This window comes from Aethalodelphis obliquidens, unplaced genomic scaffold (assembly GCF_003676395.1).
Source record: "Aethalodelphis obliquidens isolate GAN/ISIS:26980383/991018 unplaced genomic scaffold, ASM367639v1 scaffold87, whole genome shotgun sequence".
In the NCBI taxonomy this organism is placed as follows: domain Eukaryota; kingdom Metazoa; phylum Chordata; class Mammalia; order Artiodactyla; family Delphinidae; genus Aethalodelphis; species Aethalodelphis obliquidens.
This window is the reverse complement of record NW_020838031.1, coordinates 5134522-5153419: the sequence shown is the minus strand read 5'-3', so window position 1 is coordinate 5153419 and position 18898 is coordinate 5134522. Positions and strand designations below refer to the sequence as shown.

The 18898-nt window shown below is 40.1% G+C and overlaps 1 protein-coding gene across 1 annotated transcript in view; it reads left to right on the top strand.

Moving 5' to 3' along the window:
• Positions 1-18898, top strand: part of TARBP1 (tRNA guanosine 2 -O-methyltransferase TARBP1) — a 65994-nt gene that overhangs the window by 29179 nt on the left and 17917 nt on the right. Inside the window, exons 13-20 of the mRNA XM_027094099.1 lie at positions 8358-8467; positions 10933-11094; positions 13260-13447; positions 13880-14141; positions 14246-14434; positions 15796-15977; positions 16154-16225; positions 18082-18202. Coding sequence (XP_026949900.1) covers positions 8358-8467; positions 10933-11094; positions 13260-13447; positions 13880-14141; positions 14246-14434; positions 15796-15977; positions 16154-16225; positions 18082-18202 — 1286 coding nt within the window. The remainder of the gene's footprint in view (positions 1-8357; positions 8468-10932; positions 11095-13259; positions 13448-13879; positions 14142-14245; positions 14435-15795; positions 15978-16153; positions 16226-18081; positions 18203-18898) is intronic.

Genomic DNA, 18898 nt, shown 5'->3' with positions numbered 1-18898 from the left:
GGATCATTGGTTTCTGTTGGTGTTTTGCTGGATATATCGTTGGTACTCAGAATGAGAGGAAATTCCTGACCTTTTAACTTCGTGCATTCAACAGATATTTACTGAGTAGCTCCTGCTGGTGCTGGGGATGCAGAGGCAAAGTAGCAGACTGCCCTCACCGAGCTGACGTTTTCATGTTTACATTTGTTGCTCACTGTTGATTTTAGAGTGTGATTTCATTTGCTTTTGCTTTTTTTTTTTTTCCAATGGGCTCTCATTGGTTTCCAGACTACTGAAAATGATCCCTAGTTCATACGTTTCAAGCCAAGATCCATTTCTAATTGCCACTGTGCTGCTGGATGTTGCAGAAAGTAAAGCATGAGAATAGCAATAATTTTATAATGATTTGTTTTTAAATATGTTCATCCCTCAGCACCTCTAAGTAGAAAATACTTCATCCAGGAAGTACAGTGGTGGTAGATGGAAGCATTGAGCACTTTCTTCGTTCCTTAAACTAAGATTTATATAAAACAGTAGTTGAAAACCCATGGACATCAGATAGGAGAATATCGATGGGTGAGCCTTGATTCCCAATCTTTCTGACCAGTTTCATTTGGAACTTTAGAAATTTTCTATTTAGAAAAGAGTATTCTAGAGAAGCATTGGTATTAGGTTAAACCTGAGGATAATATGAAAGTGTAGGTTTTAATATAGGCTTGTGAAATAGTAAAGCTTGTTTCCAAGTTCTGGTATTTTTGGTAATGGTAGCAGAACCGAATGCTGTACACGTAACAGTAACTTTTTATAAGACTTTTAACTCCTTTAAGGGCATAAATTTGGGTTCATTTGACATGTCTTGACTGTTGAAAGCACTAGACTCAGTGCCTTCAAGTGCAGGACTGGGTTACGGGTACCTTTTGGAAAATTGTGATATTTGATACACACAAGAACGTGTGATGGTTATATGTAATTATGATGCAAAATAATTGAATAAACACCCACGAACGCACCACCACGGCATTTGTTGCTAAGAAGGAATTTACCTATGACTCCTCAATCCTTGCCTTTTGCCTTCTTATTTTGACTTTTATCTGTATCACTTCCATGCACTTAAAAAATGGTTTTACCACATACATCGATGCTCCTCAGCAATATATTGTCTCATTTTCCTGCTTTTGAGCTTTATAGAAATGTTACTTTACTGTAAGAAGCCTTCTGTAACTTCCTCACTTAGCAGGTTTCTAAGAGTCATCCGTGCGTGTCCTTTCTTACACTTCCACATTTTCCCCGTTGTGTTACCTTCCGTTGTGTGATGACACCACAGTTATGCGTTCTTCTATTGCTGGACACTGCATTGCATTTCGTCTGCTACTATTGTGTACAGTGCTGCCTTGAACACTTGTCTACGTGTCTCTTCTAGGCCTGTGTCTCTCCAGGGCACATGCGTGCCCCTGGGGCCAAAGTGTCTAGGCCTGTGTCTCTCCAGGGCACATGCGTGCCCCTGGGGCCAAAGTGACCGGTTCTTAGAGTATGTACATATTCAGCTTTTAAGATAATGGAAAATTGTTTTTCTAAGCAGTTGTGTACACGTTTTATGTTCTCATCTGCAGAATGTAAGTTCCCATTGATGCTCCTGCATCTCTCATTATACTACAAGTAAGAGCCAAAGAAATCAGTGTGTAATTTTGATAGTAATTGACTTCCAGATAATTGGTAAACCATAATAAGCTTAATTAACTTCATGTTTTTTTAATTGAAGTATAGCTGTTCACACTGTTGTGTTAATTTCTGCTATACAGTAAAGTGATTCAGTTATACATATATTTATTTACCTTTTGTTAATATTCCTTTCCATTATGGTTTATCACAGGGTATTGAATACAGTTCTCTGTGCTCTACAGCAGGACCTTGTTGTTTATCCATTCTCTATATAATAGCTTACATCTGCTAGTTTAGATCTATTTAACTAACTTTAAATAGATCTAAATCCTGAAAGGATTTCTTTGATGGGGGAAGAGGAAAAGAGTTTTTCCATTTTATAAATGAGTAAATAATCTAGGATTAACTACTAGTACAAGGGTCAATGAACACATAATGGTAAAGTCAGAAATAACTAGGTACAGTCAGCCGTCTGTATTTATGAATTCAACCAACCATGGGCTGAAAATATTCAGGGGAAAGATTCCAGAAAGTTCCAAAAAGCAAAACTTGAATTTGCCGTGCTCCAGCAACTATTTACATTGTATTTACAGCTATTTATATAGTATATACAAGGGTACTTGGCTAAGCCTGGGTCTGCTACAGAAGGGAAGATGTGTAAAATTAAAACATACTCCTGGGAAATGCAAATACATTTTCACCTACTTATGAACAATAATGGCTTATGTGGGAAAACCCATTTTACTTAAAAATCCCCCAAAGATGTCCTAAAATGTTCAAAATAAACTAAAGCCTAATTCATAACTTTGGTTAAATGGTCTCTGCTGCTTCTGTCAGCTTAAAGCTCCAAATAAATGATGTTCCAGTGGGTTTTTTTTTTTAATTCAGAATAACTGTACAGTGTTTATTTTAATATTTGAGGAAACGTACTTATAGTTACACTGTAACTCTCCCTTTGTTGCCTTGGATTATATGGTCAAAGTAACTGGCCTAATCACACTTCTTCTGTCCTAACTACTTGCTGAATGTGTCACAATATCTACATATAATATATTGGGTTGGCCAAAAATTTCGTTCCGTTTTTGCCATACCATCTTATGGAAAAACCCAAATGAACTTCGGCCAACCCAATATATGTGGATATATCCACATACAGTATCCACTTGTAATCCTTGTTGCTGTCACTTTTTTCCTGAGTTGCTTTTGTTTTCTGGCCTTGATCTTTTGTGTCTCTTTGAACTTTTCTTCCTGAGGTAGCTTTTATTTTTTAAAAAATGTGGTAAAATATACATAACAAAATTAACACTTTAACCATTTTTTTTTCTTTAACATCTTTACTGGACTATAATTGCTTTACGGTGTTGTGTTAGTTTCTGCTGTATAACAGAGTGAATCAGCTGTATGTATATCCCCATATTCCCTCCCTCTTGCTTCTTCCTCTGACCCTCCTTATCCCACCCCCTAGGTGGTAGCAAAGCAGTGAGCAGATCTCCCTGTGCTATGCAGCTGCTTCCCACTAGCTATCTGTTTTACATTTGGTAGTGTATACATGTCAGTGTTACTCTCTCACTTTGTCCCGGCTTATCCTTCCCCCTCCCCGTGTCCTCAAGTCCATTCTCTACATCTCCATCTTTATTCCTGTCCTGCCCCTAGGTTCATCAGGACCTTTTTTTCTTTTAGATTCCATCTATATGTGTTAGCATACAGTATTTGGTTTTCTCTTTCTGACTTACTTCACTCTCTATGACAGACTCTAGGTCCATCCACCTCACTACAAATAACTCAATTTCATTTCTTTTCATGGCTGAGTAATATTCCATCGTATACATGGGCCACATCTTCTTTAGCCATTCATCTGTCAGTGGACACTTCCATGTCCTGGCTATTGTAAATAGTGCTGCAGTGAACATTGTAGTACATGACTCTTTTTGAATTATGATTTCCTCAGGATATATGCCCAGTAGTGGGATTGCTGGGTCATATGGTAGTTCTATTTTTAATTTTTAAGGAACCTGCATACTGTTCTCCATAGTGGCTGTATCAATTTACATTCCCACCGACAGTGCAGAGGGTTCCCTTTTCTCCACACCCTCTCCAGCATTTATTGTTTGTAGATTTTTTGATGATGGCCATTCTGACCGGTGTGAGGTGATACCTCATTGTAGTTTTGATTTGCATTTCTCTAATGATTAGTGATGTTGAGCATCTTTTCATGTGTTTATTGGCAATCTATATCTTCTTTGGAGAAATGTCTATTTAGTTCTGCTCATTTTTGGATTAGGTTGTTGTTTTTTTGATATTGAACTGCATGAGTTGCTTGTATATTTTGGAGATTAATCCTTTGTCAGTTGCTTCATTTGAAAATATTTTCTTCCATTCTGAGTGTTGTCTTTTCATCTTGTTTATGGTTTCCTTTGTTGTGCAAAAGCTTTGAAGTTTCCTTAGGTCCCATTTGTTTATTTTTGTTTTTATTTCCATTTCTCTAGGAGGTGGGTCAAAAAGGGTCTTGCTGTGATTTATGTCGTAGAGCGTTCTGCCTATGTTTTCCTCTAAGAGTTTTATAGTGTCTGGCCTTACATTGAGGTCTTTAATCCATTTTGAGTTTATTTTTGTGAATGGTGTTAGGAAGTGTTCTAATTTCATTCTTTTACATGTAGCTGTCCAGTTTTCCCAGCTGGAAGAGGCTTTCTTTTCTCCATTGTATACTCTTGCCTCCTTTATCAAAGATAAGGTGACCATATATGTGCATGGGTGTATCTCTGGGCTTTCTATCCTGTTCCATTGATCTATATTTCTGTTTTTTGTGCCAGTACCATACTGTCTTGATTACTGTAGCTTTGTAGTATAGTCTGAAGTCTGGGATCCTGATTCCTCCAGCTCCGTTTTTCTTTCTCCAGATTGCCATGGCTATTCAAGGTCTTTTGTATTTCCATACAAATTGTGCAGTTTTTTTGTTCGAGTTCTGTGAAAAATTCCATTGGTGTTTTGATACGGATTGCGTTGAATCTGTAGATTGCTTTGGATGGTATAGTCATTTTCACTATGTTGATTCTTCCAATCCAAGAACATGGTATATCTCTCCATCTGTTTGTGTCATCTTTAATTTTTTTCATCAGTGTCTTATAGTTTTCTGCATACAGATCTTTTGTCTCCTCAGAAAGGTTTATTCCTAGGTATTTTCTTTTTGTTGCAGTGGTAAATGGGAGTGTCTGTACTAGAGGATTAAATTATACACTTTTAATGGGTGAATTGTAAGATATGTGATTTATGGCTCCATAATTTATTGACCATATTTATGTGGATCTGTTTCTGGATTCTTTTGATCTGTATTTTTATCCCTTTGCCAATACTGTACTGTTTTGGTTACTGTAGATTTACAGTAAGTCTCTAAATAGGTATTGTGATTCTTTCAAATTTATTCTTCTTTGTCAAAAATATTTCTAGCTATTCTAGCTCCTTTGCCTTTCAATATAAACTTTATAATCAGCTTGTTTGCATTTACCAAAAAAAAAAATCCTGCTGGAATTGGTTGGAATTGCATTAAATCTGCAGATAATTTTTTTAGGATTGCTTGCTTTATTATATTGAGGCTTTTAATTCATGAATATGGTGCGTCTCTTGATTTATTTAGGCTGTCTTTTATTTCTTTCATCAGAGTTTTTTAGCTCTCAGCATATAGATCCTGTGCAGGTTTTGTTAGATTTATATCTTTTGGAGGAAGATTATTGTAAATGATATATTTTAAAATGTTTTGGTTTTCAATTGTGCATCGGTAGTATACAGAAATGTGATTGATTTTTGTGTGTTGACCTTGTGTCCTGTAACCTTGCTGAAGCACTTATTAGTTGTAGCAGTTTTTTCAATAGGTCCTTGGGACTTTTTGGTAGACAGTGGTGTCATTTGTGAATGAGGACAGTTGTATTTGTAGAGTTGTGCGTAGTGCTCCCTTATGCTTTAAATGCCTGCAGGATCTGGGGTCTGATATAATTCCTTTGTAACTCCTGATAGTGGCAGTGCTCTCTCTCTGTCTCTCTAAGACTGGCTAGTGGTTTATCAATTTGATTGACCTTTTCAAGGAACCAACTTTTGGTTTCATTGAATTTTCTCTGTTGATTTTTCTCTTTTCAATTTCATTGATTTCTGGGTTTTTATGTTTACGTCTTTGTGCTTACTTTTGGTTTATTTTGCCTTTTTATTGACATTTAGGTGGAAGCTTAGATCATTGATTTTAGATCTCTCTTTTTTTTTTAAAATGACATTTAGATTTTCTTAAGTTTTGTTGTAACTGCATCCCACAAATTTTGGTATATTGTATTTTCAGTTAAGAATATATTTTTTTGGAGACTTTCTCTTTTACCCGTGAATTATTTGCAAATGTATTGAGAGATTTTTCTGTTGTCTTTCTGTTATTGCTTTTTTTTTTTTTTTTTTTTTTTTTGGCGGTACGCGGGCCTCTCACTGTTGTGGCCTCTCCCGTTGCGGAGCACAGGCTCCGGACGCGCAGGCTCAGCAACCATGGCTCACGGGCCCAGCCGCTCCACAGCATGTGGGATCTTCCCAGACCGGGGCACGAACCCGCGTCCCCTGCATCGGCAGGTGGACTCTCAACCACTGCGCCACCAGGGAAGCCCTCTGTTATTGCTTTTTAATTTAATTCTGTTCTAGTCAAAAGAGCATACTTTGTACAATTTCAACTTTTAAAAAATTGTTAAGGTTTATTTAATGCTCTAGGTATGGTTTATTTTGGTGACTATTCCACGTACACTTGAAAAGAGTATGTGTTCTGCTGTTGTTGGGGGGAGTGTTCTATAAATGTCAGTTGTATTCAAGAGCTTCATGGTGTTTTTCAGTTTTGTATTCTTGCTGATTTTAGGATGGTTGAACCCCACTATAATTATGGACTAATCTCTTACTCTAGGGATTATAATGTACATACTTTTTACAGTCAGCTTAGAATTAATATTTTACCACTTAAAATTAACATAGAAATGTTCCTACCTTATAGGTCCCTTAACCTCCTCTCCCCCATTTATTACAGATATCTTACATTTACTCTTGTTGAAAATCCTACTGGACAATGTTGTGTTTTTTGCTGTCAACCATCAAACACATTTTAAAGACTCAAGAGAAGAGTCTGTTGTACTTAGATATTTACAGTTTCTTTTGCTCTTTCATCCCTGCCGTTCCGTGTTTTCCTGTGGCACTGTATACCGTTTGTTCGAAAAATGTCTTTTAATATTGCTTTTGTAGCAAGTGTCTTGGCAAAGAATTCTCATGGTTTCCCTTCCTCTGAGAATGTCTTGATTTTGCCTTCTGAGTAATATTTTTGTTGGATATAAAATTCTGGTCTGATGGGTCTTTTCTTTCAGCAATTTAAAAGTGTTCCGTTTGCTTCTGGCCTCCATGGTTTCTCAGTAGAACTCTGTAGTCCTTCACATTGTTTTTCCCCCAGGTAATAAGTTGTTTCTCTGTGCTTTCAAGATTGTTTCTTCATTTTCGGTTGTCAGCAGTTTGGCTCTACCGTGTCTGATTGCATATTTGATTGATTTGTTTTCAAGCTCACTGATTCTTTTCTCTTGCATCTCCTTTCTGTTAATCCCATCCAGTGAGTTTTTAAATTTTCAGTTATTGTACTTTCAGTGATAAAAATCTCTGTTTGGATTTTGTGTATATCTTCTCTTTCTTTCCTGAGACTTTCTGGTTTTCCATTTGTTTCAAGAGTGTGTGTTGATTGACTGTTGAAGCATTTTTTAATAGCTGCTTTAAAGTCTTGGTCAGGTTGTTCTTAAATCACCATCATCTTGGTGTTTTCATTCGTAGATTCTTTTCCCATGTGAGATAGGGAATAGCTCACGCTTCATATACCCAGTTATTTTCGATTGTATCCTAGATATTTTGAATATTGTGTTGTGAGACCCTGGATCTTGGTCAGATCCTGAGACAGTGTTGTTATTTTTGTGTAGCAGACAGTCAGCCTGGCTTGGTTTAGGCCTCAATTCCTGATGTTCCGGCTTTTGTGGGTGCTGGTTCCACAGTTTTGTTTTCATGTCCTTTGCAATGCTATGTTGACCTGTGCCCCATGTGTTCCCTCTGATGGTCAGGCTGGGACCTGTCCAGTTGTCTGTTAGCTCCGTTCTGAAAGTCTTTGACGTGCTGAATAGTATCACATCCAGGCCTAGCAGTTCAGGGGTGAGCCCAGCACTTCATAAGCCACTTGCTGGGGCCATTTTCCTGAGCGCCTCCCTCTCTGGACTCTCCGAAGTGCTCACCGTCCGGTTCTCTGAGATTCTCCTTTTTCATTCCCTGACCAGAAGGTGGGCGCCCAGTCTGCTGCCCGCTTTCTTGACTGCTCCGCCACCTGGGTCCAGTCTGTAGGAGGACAGGCGCAAACTCACCGCTGTTCAGGGTTACTGCTTTCTGAATCCATCTGCTGCTTTGTGCCTTTCAGAGTCTTCAAATAGCTGTTTTGAATATTCCGTCCAGGTTTTATAGCTGAATTCAGTGAGAGAGGGCAGTGTGTCTTTGTTGCATCTTATCCAGAACTAAAACGCCTAAACGATTTTTAAGATTAATTATAGAGATCCCCATGGTATCAATGACTATTCTATCGTTAGAATTCATTTTTGGTAAGTGATTCATGTATAAGCTTAACATAGGTGAGCTTTTACTAGACCGTCGGGTGTACTTTGTACCAAATAAACTTATTTCTCTCCTTTTAGTTGCGCATACAGACGAGGTGTTTACTCTCCTTCAGAACTTTGTCATGTCTACCACAGAGAGTGTTTCGGAATTTATTCTCAGAAGACTTACTATGAAGGAACTAAGTAGGGTATGTATGTATGGGAGTAACTTTTCAGTCTTTTCATCAATATTTTGAGTGATTACTGACTGGCAGGCACTGTATTAAGTTGAAAATTAACGTGATAGTTTCTCAAAAAGCGGCCTTTGGGAGCAGAAAAAGATATAAGCTTTAGGGCTTCCCTGGTGGCGCAGTGGTTGAGAGTCAGCCTGCCGATGCAGGGGACGCGGGTTCGTGCCCTGGTCCGGGAGGATCCCACATGCTGCGGAGCGGCTGGGCCCTGCGCGTCCGGAGCCTGTGCTCCGCAACGGGAGAGGCTAGGTGGTGAGAGGCCCGCGTACCGCAAAAAAAAAAAAAAAGGGAAAGGTTAATGTGATTTTATCCTTCAGATGGAAAGATTTTTAAAAGTAAACTCATTATATAATAGTTTAAAATTATTTTGAAAAATCCACTCTTTAATACATTAGGTATTAGAATTCCCAATTAAGCACATTTGTTTGGTAGCTTATTAGAGTTTAATAAAAATCTCTTCCCCCATTTTCCTTCCCCTCAGCAGCGTGATGGTCAGTATTTAACAACTGGCTCTTGGGGGGAAAGCCCTGGTTTGTAGTGTTTATTAGTTCCTGTGGTTGATTTCAAGCTACCCGCACGGGGCCATGAATCAGGGAGAGATGAACCGTCCCCCTCACTTCACAGAGGAAACAGCAGCCTCGGCCGGCGTCACCCCCGCTTCAGACTGCCCGGTGTCGGCCTCACCCACCCCTGAATCCATCCTCCCTGCCTTCCCTCCCTGACAGGAGAGGAAGGTGGTCTGGACCTCATCCCCTCCCATTTGCTCAGCGACTTCACCCTGTTGGTCAGCCTCTCTCTTTCTTGTATTTCTCACCTCTCCTTTCCTCCTGGATTCTTCCCGTGAGGAAAGAGAGACGCTGACCAACAGGGTAAAGGAAGGGACAAGGGTCCCTCATCTAACAAGGACCCGCTCAGTTCCGCGTTCCTTCTGGTGCCCTGTTTCCTTCCCTTTGTGAACTGGTCTGTAAACAGACCCCTCAGCTCCTGTGAGTAGAAGTGGCTCCTTTGTCCTGCACCTGACGATGCTTTTCAGACCACGTTTCTCTTGACCCCCTCAGCCCCAGTGGACACTGTTGACGCCTCCGCCTTGAGACGCTGGCGTTTATGACATCTTCCTCCTGCTGTTTCCCCTCCCTCTGGCCGTTACTCCCACGAATGTCCATTCTCCGCGGCGTAGCCTTGGAAGTCAGAGTTTTTCAGGTTGGCCCGGGCCCCTCCTTTTCTCATTCTCTCCTGTCTAGGTGACCTCACCGGCATCCCCAGCTTTAGTTATGCCAGGGCCCGTCACATTGCTTTCTACCTCAGACTGACCTTCTGAGGTGAACGCCCATCCAGCGAGTTGCTGTTTGACAACTCAGGTTGAATTTCCCCCATATACGCTATTTAAAACTGAACTCCTTATCGTTCCTGCAGGAGGTTATCCGCCTTCCCCCGCCCCAGGTTCCCTTCTCGGTGGATGTACATGATCCAGCCGGTTCCTTCAAGCCTAAAACTTGGGAATCCTGGCAGCTTTATCCCTCACTCTCACCCTCTGTGTTCAGTCTTGGCACCAAGCCCTGGCGTTGTTTCCTTCTCTCTGCATTGTATCCTAGAGCTCGGCAAAGCGCCTGGCATCTAAGCGTTGCTCGGTAAAAACTGCTAAACTGAATGAATTCTGTGCTTCCTGTGTGCCACGGAAGCCCGAGGATAGAGGAATTGGCACAGCGATAATAAGCAAGGCTACCACTCAGGGCCAGTTCCTTCAGAATGCTTTCTCTCTTAATTCTTTCAACAAAAACCCTGTGACGGAGAGATACTACCCTCCCCATTTTACGGGTAAGGAATCTGAGGCCCAAAGAGGTTAGGTCTCTTGCAGTAGGTCACAGCTGGTGATGACAGAGCTGGACCGAACCCAGTCTGCCTGTGTCTGTGAGTCGAGAAGCCCTGCCTTTAATTCTGTCCCCTTCCCTGCCCCCCATCCAGCTTACTAGCTCTGATATGCCGGGTAAGTTGTTTAACCTCTCTGAACTTCGGAAAGTGGGACAGTGACCATTCCTTGTGAGAATGGAGTATTACAACTGCCTGAAGCAAAGGAAGTGGCAGTGGCACTTGCTATACTTGTTACTGTGATTATTTATGATGTGTTAGCCTGGGATGCAAGAATTGGTAGAACATAGTTTCTGCCTTCCAGGGTCTCATAATCAAGGCGGGGAGCCAGCCGAGTAAGTCGCGCTGATTGCAGAGTCACCGTCTAAGCACAGAGGAGGACGTGCTTAGCTCTGCCTGGGGAGTTGATGGAAGGCTTCCTGGAAGAGATGACTTCTCCTCTCATCAATGTCGTCTTTCAGTACTTTTAGATAAACTAATTTATTTCCTGCCTAAACCCTCATAGCCTTGTGAAAATCATGAACCTTGCTTGTTAAGTGTTTTATTGTTTCTCTTAGGTTTCAGATCTGGAACGTTGCCATTTGTACCTGATGGTATTAACTGAACTTATAAATCTCCACTTGAAGGTTGGATGGAAAAGAGGCAACCCTATTTGGAGAGTTATTTCTCCTTTGAAGAACGCATCCATTCGGCATCTTCAAGAGATGGACCGTGGACAGGTAATCCTCTTTGCTTCAAGGCTTGTAATTATGTTGAGTAAGGCATACACAGAATACATATTTGACTATTGGACAATATTTTGATACATAAAAAGCATCTGCTGAAATTTAATTTTGAAAACAGTATCCCTTGTTCATCATATTTGATGAAGATTGGGACTCCTGTCATAATATTAGGTACATAATAAAGGTGTGGTGACTGCAATCGTAAAATCATTTAGATACAGATAGTGGATATTCACTAGGTCTTTTGCCTGGGTACCAGTAAGGGACATTTTAATGTGTCCAAATTCACCAGTCCAGTGTCCAGAGCCTCCATGCTTGGATTTCTACCTCATTTTCTAGCCCAGTTCACAGCATCTCCCCTTCCTTTCCACAGAGCCCCCTATGCTGCAGTCACGCTAGGCCACCATAGGGAGCTTCACAGATCACAGCACATGCCATATCCTGCCTCATCTGGGCTTGCATTGTGTCTCGTCCTTCCACTGAGAACGCCCTCCCCTCAACATACACTTGTCAGTATCTGGTGCATCCTTTTCGTCCCAGCTCAAGTTACATTTTCTCTTAAATGAAATTTGATCAGTGTCTCATTCTTTTCTTCATTTACCTGTTGCTCTTTATGCCTCCATTTTTGTGTTTTTTTCCATCTTACTTGTTTTTGGAATAATTTATGTATATATGTCTTTTCCACTAGATTTCAGTACCTAGAGGCATTTCTGAAACATGATATAATAAGGCATAGTGGTTATGAGCACAGGCTTTGGAGTTAGACTTCCTGGTTCTGAATCCTGGCTTTATCTTTACTAGCTGTGTGACCTTGGGGAACTTACTTAACCTCTCTGTGCTTCATTTACTGCACCTGCGAAATAAGGGTTATAAGGTTGATGTGAGAATTAAAGCAAGCTCATGCATGGTGAACCTTTAGAACAGCACCTGGCACATAGAGAGTCCTCAGTAATAGCTGTTTTCCCTTAACACACACGGTAAGGGTTTTAAAAATTTGAGCTGAATCCTAGTCTAGTCTGGGCTGCTAATTAAAATAGCTACTTGATTGCTTTAATAATCTGATTTTTAAAGTAGTTTTCGAGAACCGTATTAAAAGAAAATTGTAAGGAGAACTGATGAATATTTCAGCATCCTGTCTACTGCATATTAGTGTATTAGTGTTACAAAAAGACATTGTGAGTTTTGAATGTAGACCAGAATTGTGAACCATACCACAGTGATTTTTAAAGACTGGCTTACTCTCTTTACTAATTCACTGAATTACTTTAAGGTTAATAGGGAACGTATTGGCTCAAAAGTAGCCCTGAATTTTATTTCCTGTATTGGCAGTGTTGCTAAGTAACATTCATCTGCAGAGATACTTGATTTTCTGTGGTGGTGGTGAGGGAAGGTATGAAATAAGTAGTAGAAGGTTCCTTTCTGGAGAGATGTTACTGGTGGGCGGTATTTGGGAGAACTGCTTTGGTCTCTCAGGGAAGTATTTTCCCTGTCTAGGTCCTTACCTGCACTCCTGGCTCCTTGGTTGAGATTATTGACTTTCTCTCTGTAAGAACAAAGCCAGGCTGTCTTGGTTTCCTCCTTTCTGCTGCTACCTGTAGAGTTCCAAGTGCTTTACGTGAAATAACCGATTTATTTAATCTTCACAATAATCCTGTGAAGTAGATTCTGTTACTGTCCCCATCTTACAGACAAGTAAACCAAGGTGTAGTGTGTCCACAGTCAGCTGGTGGTAAGTGCAGAGCCAGGGTCCAGACCTAGGCCATGTGGTTCGAGTCCAGCTCTTAACTGCTGTGCTGTGTCACCAGAAGCAGCGTGCAGCCGACTGAAGGAGGTGTTTATATATATGCCAGGAGTCTTTTTTTTTTTTTTAAGTCTACTTTAGCCAAACAGTTGAAATAAGACTCACCCATAGGAACTTTGTATCCAAGTTGTCTCGTAGTCTGAATCGCTGAATTTTTATGGCCACTTTGTTTGCCACCAGTCTGTACAGAAATGGTAAAGAGTGACATGCATTGGATTTCCTTTTATTTCCTCTGATATTCAGTAGCAGGCACAAAGAGGGGAAGGAGGGCGTGAGATTCCCATAGACTGGGAGCTCAGGTCCTTATTGGTTAGGATTTGCTTATGTTCAGTAAAAGATTGTCCCATTTGCTCCCCAGGAACCGACACTGGGTAGACAGATTCAGAGAGTCGTTAGTATGGCTGCCTTGGCCATGGTGTGTGAGGCCATTGACCAGAAGCCAGAGCTACAGCTGGACTCTCGGGATGCGGGAGCCACGGAAAGGTTCCTCTCCTCTCTCCAGCTCAATCAGACGCTGCAGAAGCCCCACGCAGAGGAGGACAGCAGGTGTGTTCAGCCCTTGGAGAGAAGCATATACGTGAAAGGCATCTTTTTTGCTCGTGTTTAAAAATCCATTTTTGTTTGAGTCATTGAGATAATTAGTGACTGCTCAACCTTACGTAAAGGGTCATGGAAGCTTCGAGATGAGGCTTCATTCAGGATGATAACATATGATCAAATTATTCATCCCTGTTACTGGAAACCCATTAACTTTTCTGCATTTAGTTTTCAGTGAATCATTTAAAGTGAGTGCAAGTACCTACTTTCAGTGTAGTTAGGAAATTGAGGTCTGTGTTGTTTCCTCGTTTATTGGTAGACAGGATATTTAATAATGACTGTTTAATTTCTCCCCTTGTAAGGGTAGTGTACTACCACACGCAAAAGAAATTGAGACAGACTCCAAGAAGGATGGGGTAGTGACTTTATTTTTTGTCTCAGTTTTTTTGAAGAGTCATCATCTTCCCAAGGATGGGGGAAGATAGTTGCACAATATATTCACGATCAGTGGGTCTGCCTCTCTTTCTTGTTGAAAAAATATCACACCCTTATACCAGCCTCAGAGGACGAAATTCTGGAACCCATTCTACCTGCTGTTCAAATGCCAACGAGGACTTTGCAGTCGGCACTAGAAGCCCTCACAATTCTTCCTTCTGATCAAGTTTTACCTGTGTTCCACTGCATGAAAATTTTGGTTCCCAAGGTAAGATACAGTGAGACCGGAATTAAAGAATAACCATAAGAACAGACCATCAGTTTCTGAAATCGTGATAATTACGTATTTCTTTTTTTTTTTTTCCCTACCAGCTTCTGACCTCCTCTGAATCTCTCTGCATAGTGTCCTTTGACATGGCTTGGAAAATCATAGCTTCTTTAAGCAACACTCAGCTGATATTCTGGTCTAACTTAAAAGCTTTTGTTCAGTTTGTTTTTGATCCCAAAGTTCTTACCACTGCTGCCAAAACCAAGGGCCAGGCCTATTTCAAAATCAAAGAGGTAACTTTTTTTAAAATTGGGATTAAAAAACGTGAAACATAAGATGTGGCATCTGAACCATTTTTAAGTGTACTGTTCAGTAGTGTTAACTATATTTACATAATCGTGAAAGACCCCCAGAACTTTTTCATCTTGTGGAACTGAAGCTCTGTCCCCATGAAGCATCTCCCCTTTCCCCACCCCGCCTTCCAGCCCCTGGCAAGCACCGTTCTACTTTATGTCTGTGAATCTGATGATTTTAGAAAAAAGAGGGAACTTTTTGTTTTCATTTTAATTTGTGTGACCTGTAGCACATGAAGAAAAAGAGAGTTATATTTGTAATTACATATGAGATTTGTTGTTATTTATTTATTCAGTCAGTAAATATTTTGAACCTTCTTCAGTGTCATGAGTAAGAACAAAATCTGCTAGATGTAAAGAAGGAGGTGCACAGCGGTAGCCCATGAACCACATCTGCCTTACAAACATATTTGGTTCATATAATCAAATTAAAATCTTTTGAATTAGTTGCCAGCTTTTAAGGATTGGGAACTTTGCATGAAAATCTGTATTTCCTCTTCTCTTGGAAAATTGTATGATCTGGTAACGCTGGTCATTCCTACGTGACAGCAGTGTCCCGGCGGTCACTGGTCCCTGGCCCGTCCAGGTGGGGCACACCCTTTCTGTTGCTCCACTCCAGACCGTGGCTTGATTTCTCCTGGACAAACGTCACGTGCCATTTGTCAGTGCATCTGTGAGGTTGCTTTTCTTGTTCAAGGAAATATTTCTCTGGATATAACCTATCCAAAGGTCTTTCTGGTTTCTGGAGGCATTTGTGTTTACAGTCACTGATACGTGGTAGGGAACATAAGGTGATGGAATTACATCATGCCTCAGATTCACATACACTCCTTATCCAAAGGGGAAGATGGAAAATAAATCCATGTATTACCCTGCTGTCTCTGCGTCCTTTCCTGACCCACGGTACACACTTAGAGAGGGGGGCCTCTTTTGTTTTGAGGAAAGGGAGGCCCCTGGCAAGTGCAAAGAAAACTGAAAATGTCAAGGGTGAGGCGTTTTTTCTCCCTTTCATTCCCTATCACTTTGGGCAGTTGTTCCTCTGGGATAGTTCCGGGTGAATATCAGTATCAGTAAAATTTTATTTATTTTTAGTATTAAATGAAAACTTAGCATTCTGTGATTGGTTCGCATCGTGCAAACAGGGAAGAGTTTTTAATTTTTTAGACTCTACTTATGGTTATGTTGAAACTATCATTTGAAGGCATTCAAGTAACAGTTGTTAGCAACATGAATTTTTTTTTCTCTTTTTTGAAAAAACTTAATTGGTCAAAGGATAAAGGAACTATTGTATTTCATTCCAGATTATGTACAGGATAATTGAAATGTCTGCTATAAAAACTGGAGTCTTCAATATATTGATCAGTTATTGCTGCAAATCTTGGATCGTTTCTGCTTCAAATGTGTCTTTATCTACTGCTAAAAATTACAGCGAACTTGTCCTTGAGGCGTGTATATTTGGAACGGTGTTTCGGCGTGATCAAAGGTAAAAGGTGCCATTATTTCAGCCTCACGTAACTTATGTTAAGTGTCTATTTGGGTAGAATTGTGTCTTTATTTTAAGGCTTTCAGTTAGAAGAATATTGATTAATTTTTAATTTGGGACTTTAATTTTTTTCTTCTAAAACTTGTTGTTCTTTGTCACATGTGTTTTATGGAAAGACTTATTCAGGATGTACAGACCTTCATAGAAAATCTTGGGCATGAGTGTGCAGCGAACACAGTTATTGAAAAGTAAGTATGGTGGGTCCTCCGTATCTTGATATAAATGCGGCATTCAAGACATAACATCATATGAGAAACATTCTGTATAAGATATTGCATGAGCCTTCCAAATTGTGTTAGAAATTATATTGCCTTGCTAATATATTTTCTTCAGATCTGTCACTATTTACTGAAATATGATAAACTTTAAAAAAATTTAGTGTGGGGCTTCCCTGGTGGCGCAGTGGTTGAGAGTCCGCCTGCCGATGCAGGGGACATGGGTTCGTGCCCCGGTCCGGGAAGATCCCACATGCCGCGGAGCGGCTGGGCCCGTGAGGCATGGCCGCTGAGCCTGCGCGTCCGGAGCCTGTGCTCCGCAACGGGGGAGGCCACAGCAGTGAGAGGCCCGCGTACCACAAAAAAAAAAAAAAAAATTTAGTGCCAAGTCCAGCATAAATAAGGAAATAACTGTGGGGAATATGCAATCCCTATCCCTCTTCTTTATTTGGGTGGAGGGGTGATCATCAGTGCACATAGTTTATTTTTTTTTTGGCTAAAATCCACTATTTAACAAGTCACTATGCTCACGCAAAAATAAAATTACTGTTGGAATAGGCCCTAAAGTTTTGATGTCTGGGATAAGCCTATTCTTATCTAACTGCTGAAATAATTTTTTTGGAGCTTTTTAAAAAGTTTTTATTTTCTCACATAATTTTCAAAACTTTGTGCATAGGTGTTTATGAAGAAGATAATAAATTGTGTTGTCATGATTCACTTTGATTTTAGAGTTTAGGACAACAAATGACAATTGCGTACAGTTACCACAAAGTTTATTATTCTAAGAGTCATAGCTATGTTTTAAATCTGCCACTCGTCATTAAATGTATACATTTTTCATTGGTAATTATTTTAATTAATTTTTTGTTTTCTTGGCTGGTTATAGTATAACAATAAGTGAAATTTATTTAGTTGACGTTTCCAGAATATTTTGATTTCTACTAGACTAGATATTGTTAAATTAAAATGACATTTATTCACATTATAGTCATTTTAATGAACCTCGAAATAATGAACAATTTCAGTGAATTTATTTTTCCCCGTTTGGATACTGAAAATGCTGGGACGCTCAGCACATACAGTCAGTGCTCTCTGAGTTTGCCCTTCACTTAGAGACGTGCACTTAGAGTGCACAGTGACGACAGCATCGAGGTGTTGGTGTGTGTTCTTGCCCCTGAGCAGGAGGTGTCTGTGGTCCTCTTCCGGGAACAGTGTCATGAGCCGTGATCTGTTTTGTCCACAGATAAGGTATTATTGACCCCGTATCAGTAGCGTGTGCCTTGTTTTTCCAGAAGTCTGGGTGAATTTGTGCTCATTCAGACTTTGTGTACAGGATCTCCTGTTGATGTATTATTATTACCGTCCACTGTCTGTCCTGATTTAAAATGCATTGTCAGGGGAGGGGGAAGGGTGAGCTGTGACAAAGCGAGAGAGTGGCATAGACACATAAACACTACCAAACGTAAAATAGATAGCTAGTGGGAAGCAGCCGCATAGCACAGGGAGATCAGCTCGGTGCTTTGTGACCACCTAGAGGGGTGGGATAGGGAGGGTGGGAGGGAGGGAGACGCAAGAGGGAAGAGACATGGGAACATATGTATATGTATAACTGATTCACTTTGTTATAAAGCAGAAACTAACACACCATTGTAAAGCAATTAGACTCCAATAAAGATGTAAAAACATAATAATAAAATGCATTGTCATTAAATATGAAGCTCCTTAATTTTAGAAAACTTTGGAAGGTTTTGATATTTTGAAATTAATACCTAATGTATTTTTTAATTTTGAAAATGTATTAACATAATCTATCATTTTATATTTTTTAGTACTAAAAGAGAGGACCATTACGTGAGAATTTGTGCCGTCAAATTCCTGTGTTTATTAGATGACTCAAATATGTCTCATAAGTTGTTTATGGAAGATCTTGCAATCAAGCTATTAGAAAAAGTAAATATGCTTTATTTTACCTTAAAGTATCTTAACTTAGCAGTTCAAGCACTCGCAGTGACGTACCAGAAGTAAACCCGCCAGTTGGCTGAATTTAGATGGCACAGGCCGTGAAAGCCGGGGAGAGCGCTGCTAACGTAGAAGGACTCTGTGCTGCCGTTGCCTTGTGTCTGGTGATGGCACTGTCCGTTTACTGAGGTGCCCCTGTCTCAGTGGTGTTCATATCAAATTGCAGGTTCCATTATTCCAAACTTACGCCATCAAGGGGCATTGTATTCCCTTGCTAATATATATTCTTCAGATCTGTCACTATTTACTAAAATACGATAAACTTAAAAACATTTTTAGTGCAAAGTCCACCCCTGTGACCCCATGTCTCCCCCTTAGCTGGGCACAAGGAAGGAGAAGTATATTTTCAGGTACTTTTTTTACTACGTAAATTTGTATGGTTCCTTTTCTAATTTTAAAAGCAGATAAGTTTAGACTTCCTGGTGGTCCAGTGGTTAAGACTCCACGCTTCCAATGCAGGGGGCATGGGTTCGATCTCTGGTCAGGGAACTAAGATCCCACATGCTGCACGGCGTGGCCCAGAAATAAAAATAAATAAATTAATTAAATAAGAATAATAAAACTTTTTTTAAAAAAAAGGATAAGTTAAACAAAAGAACGAAATTCATTGTTTTGAAAGGAAACTTG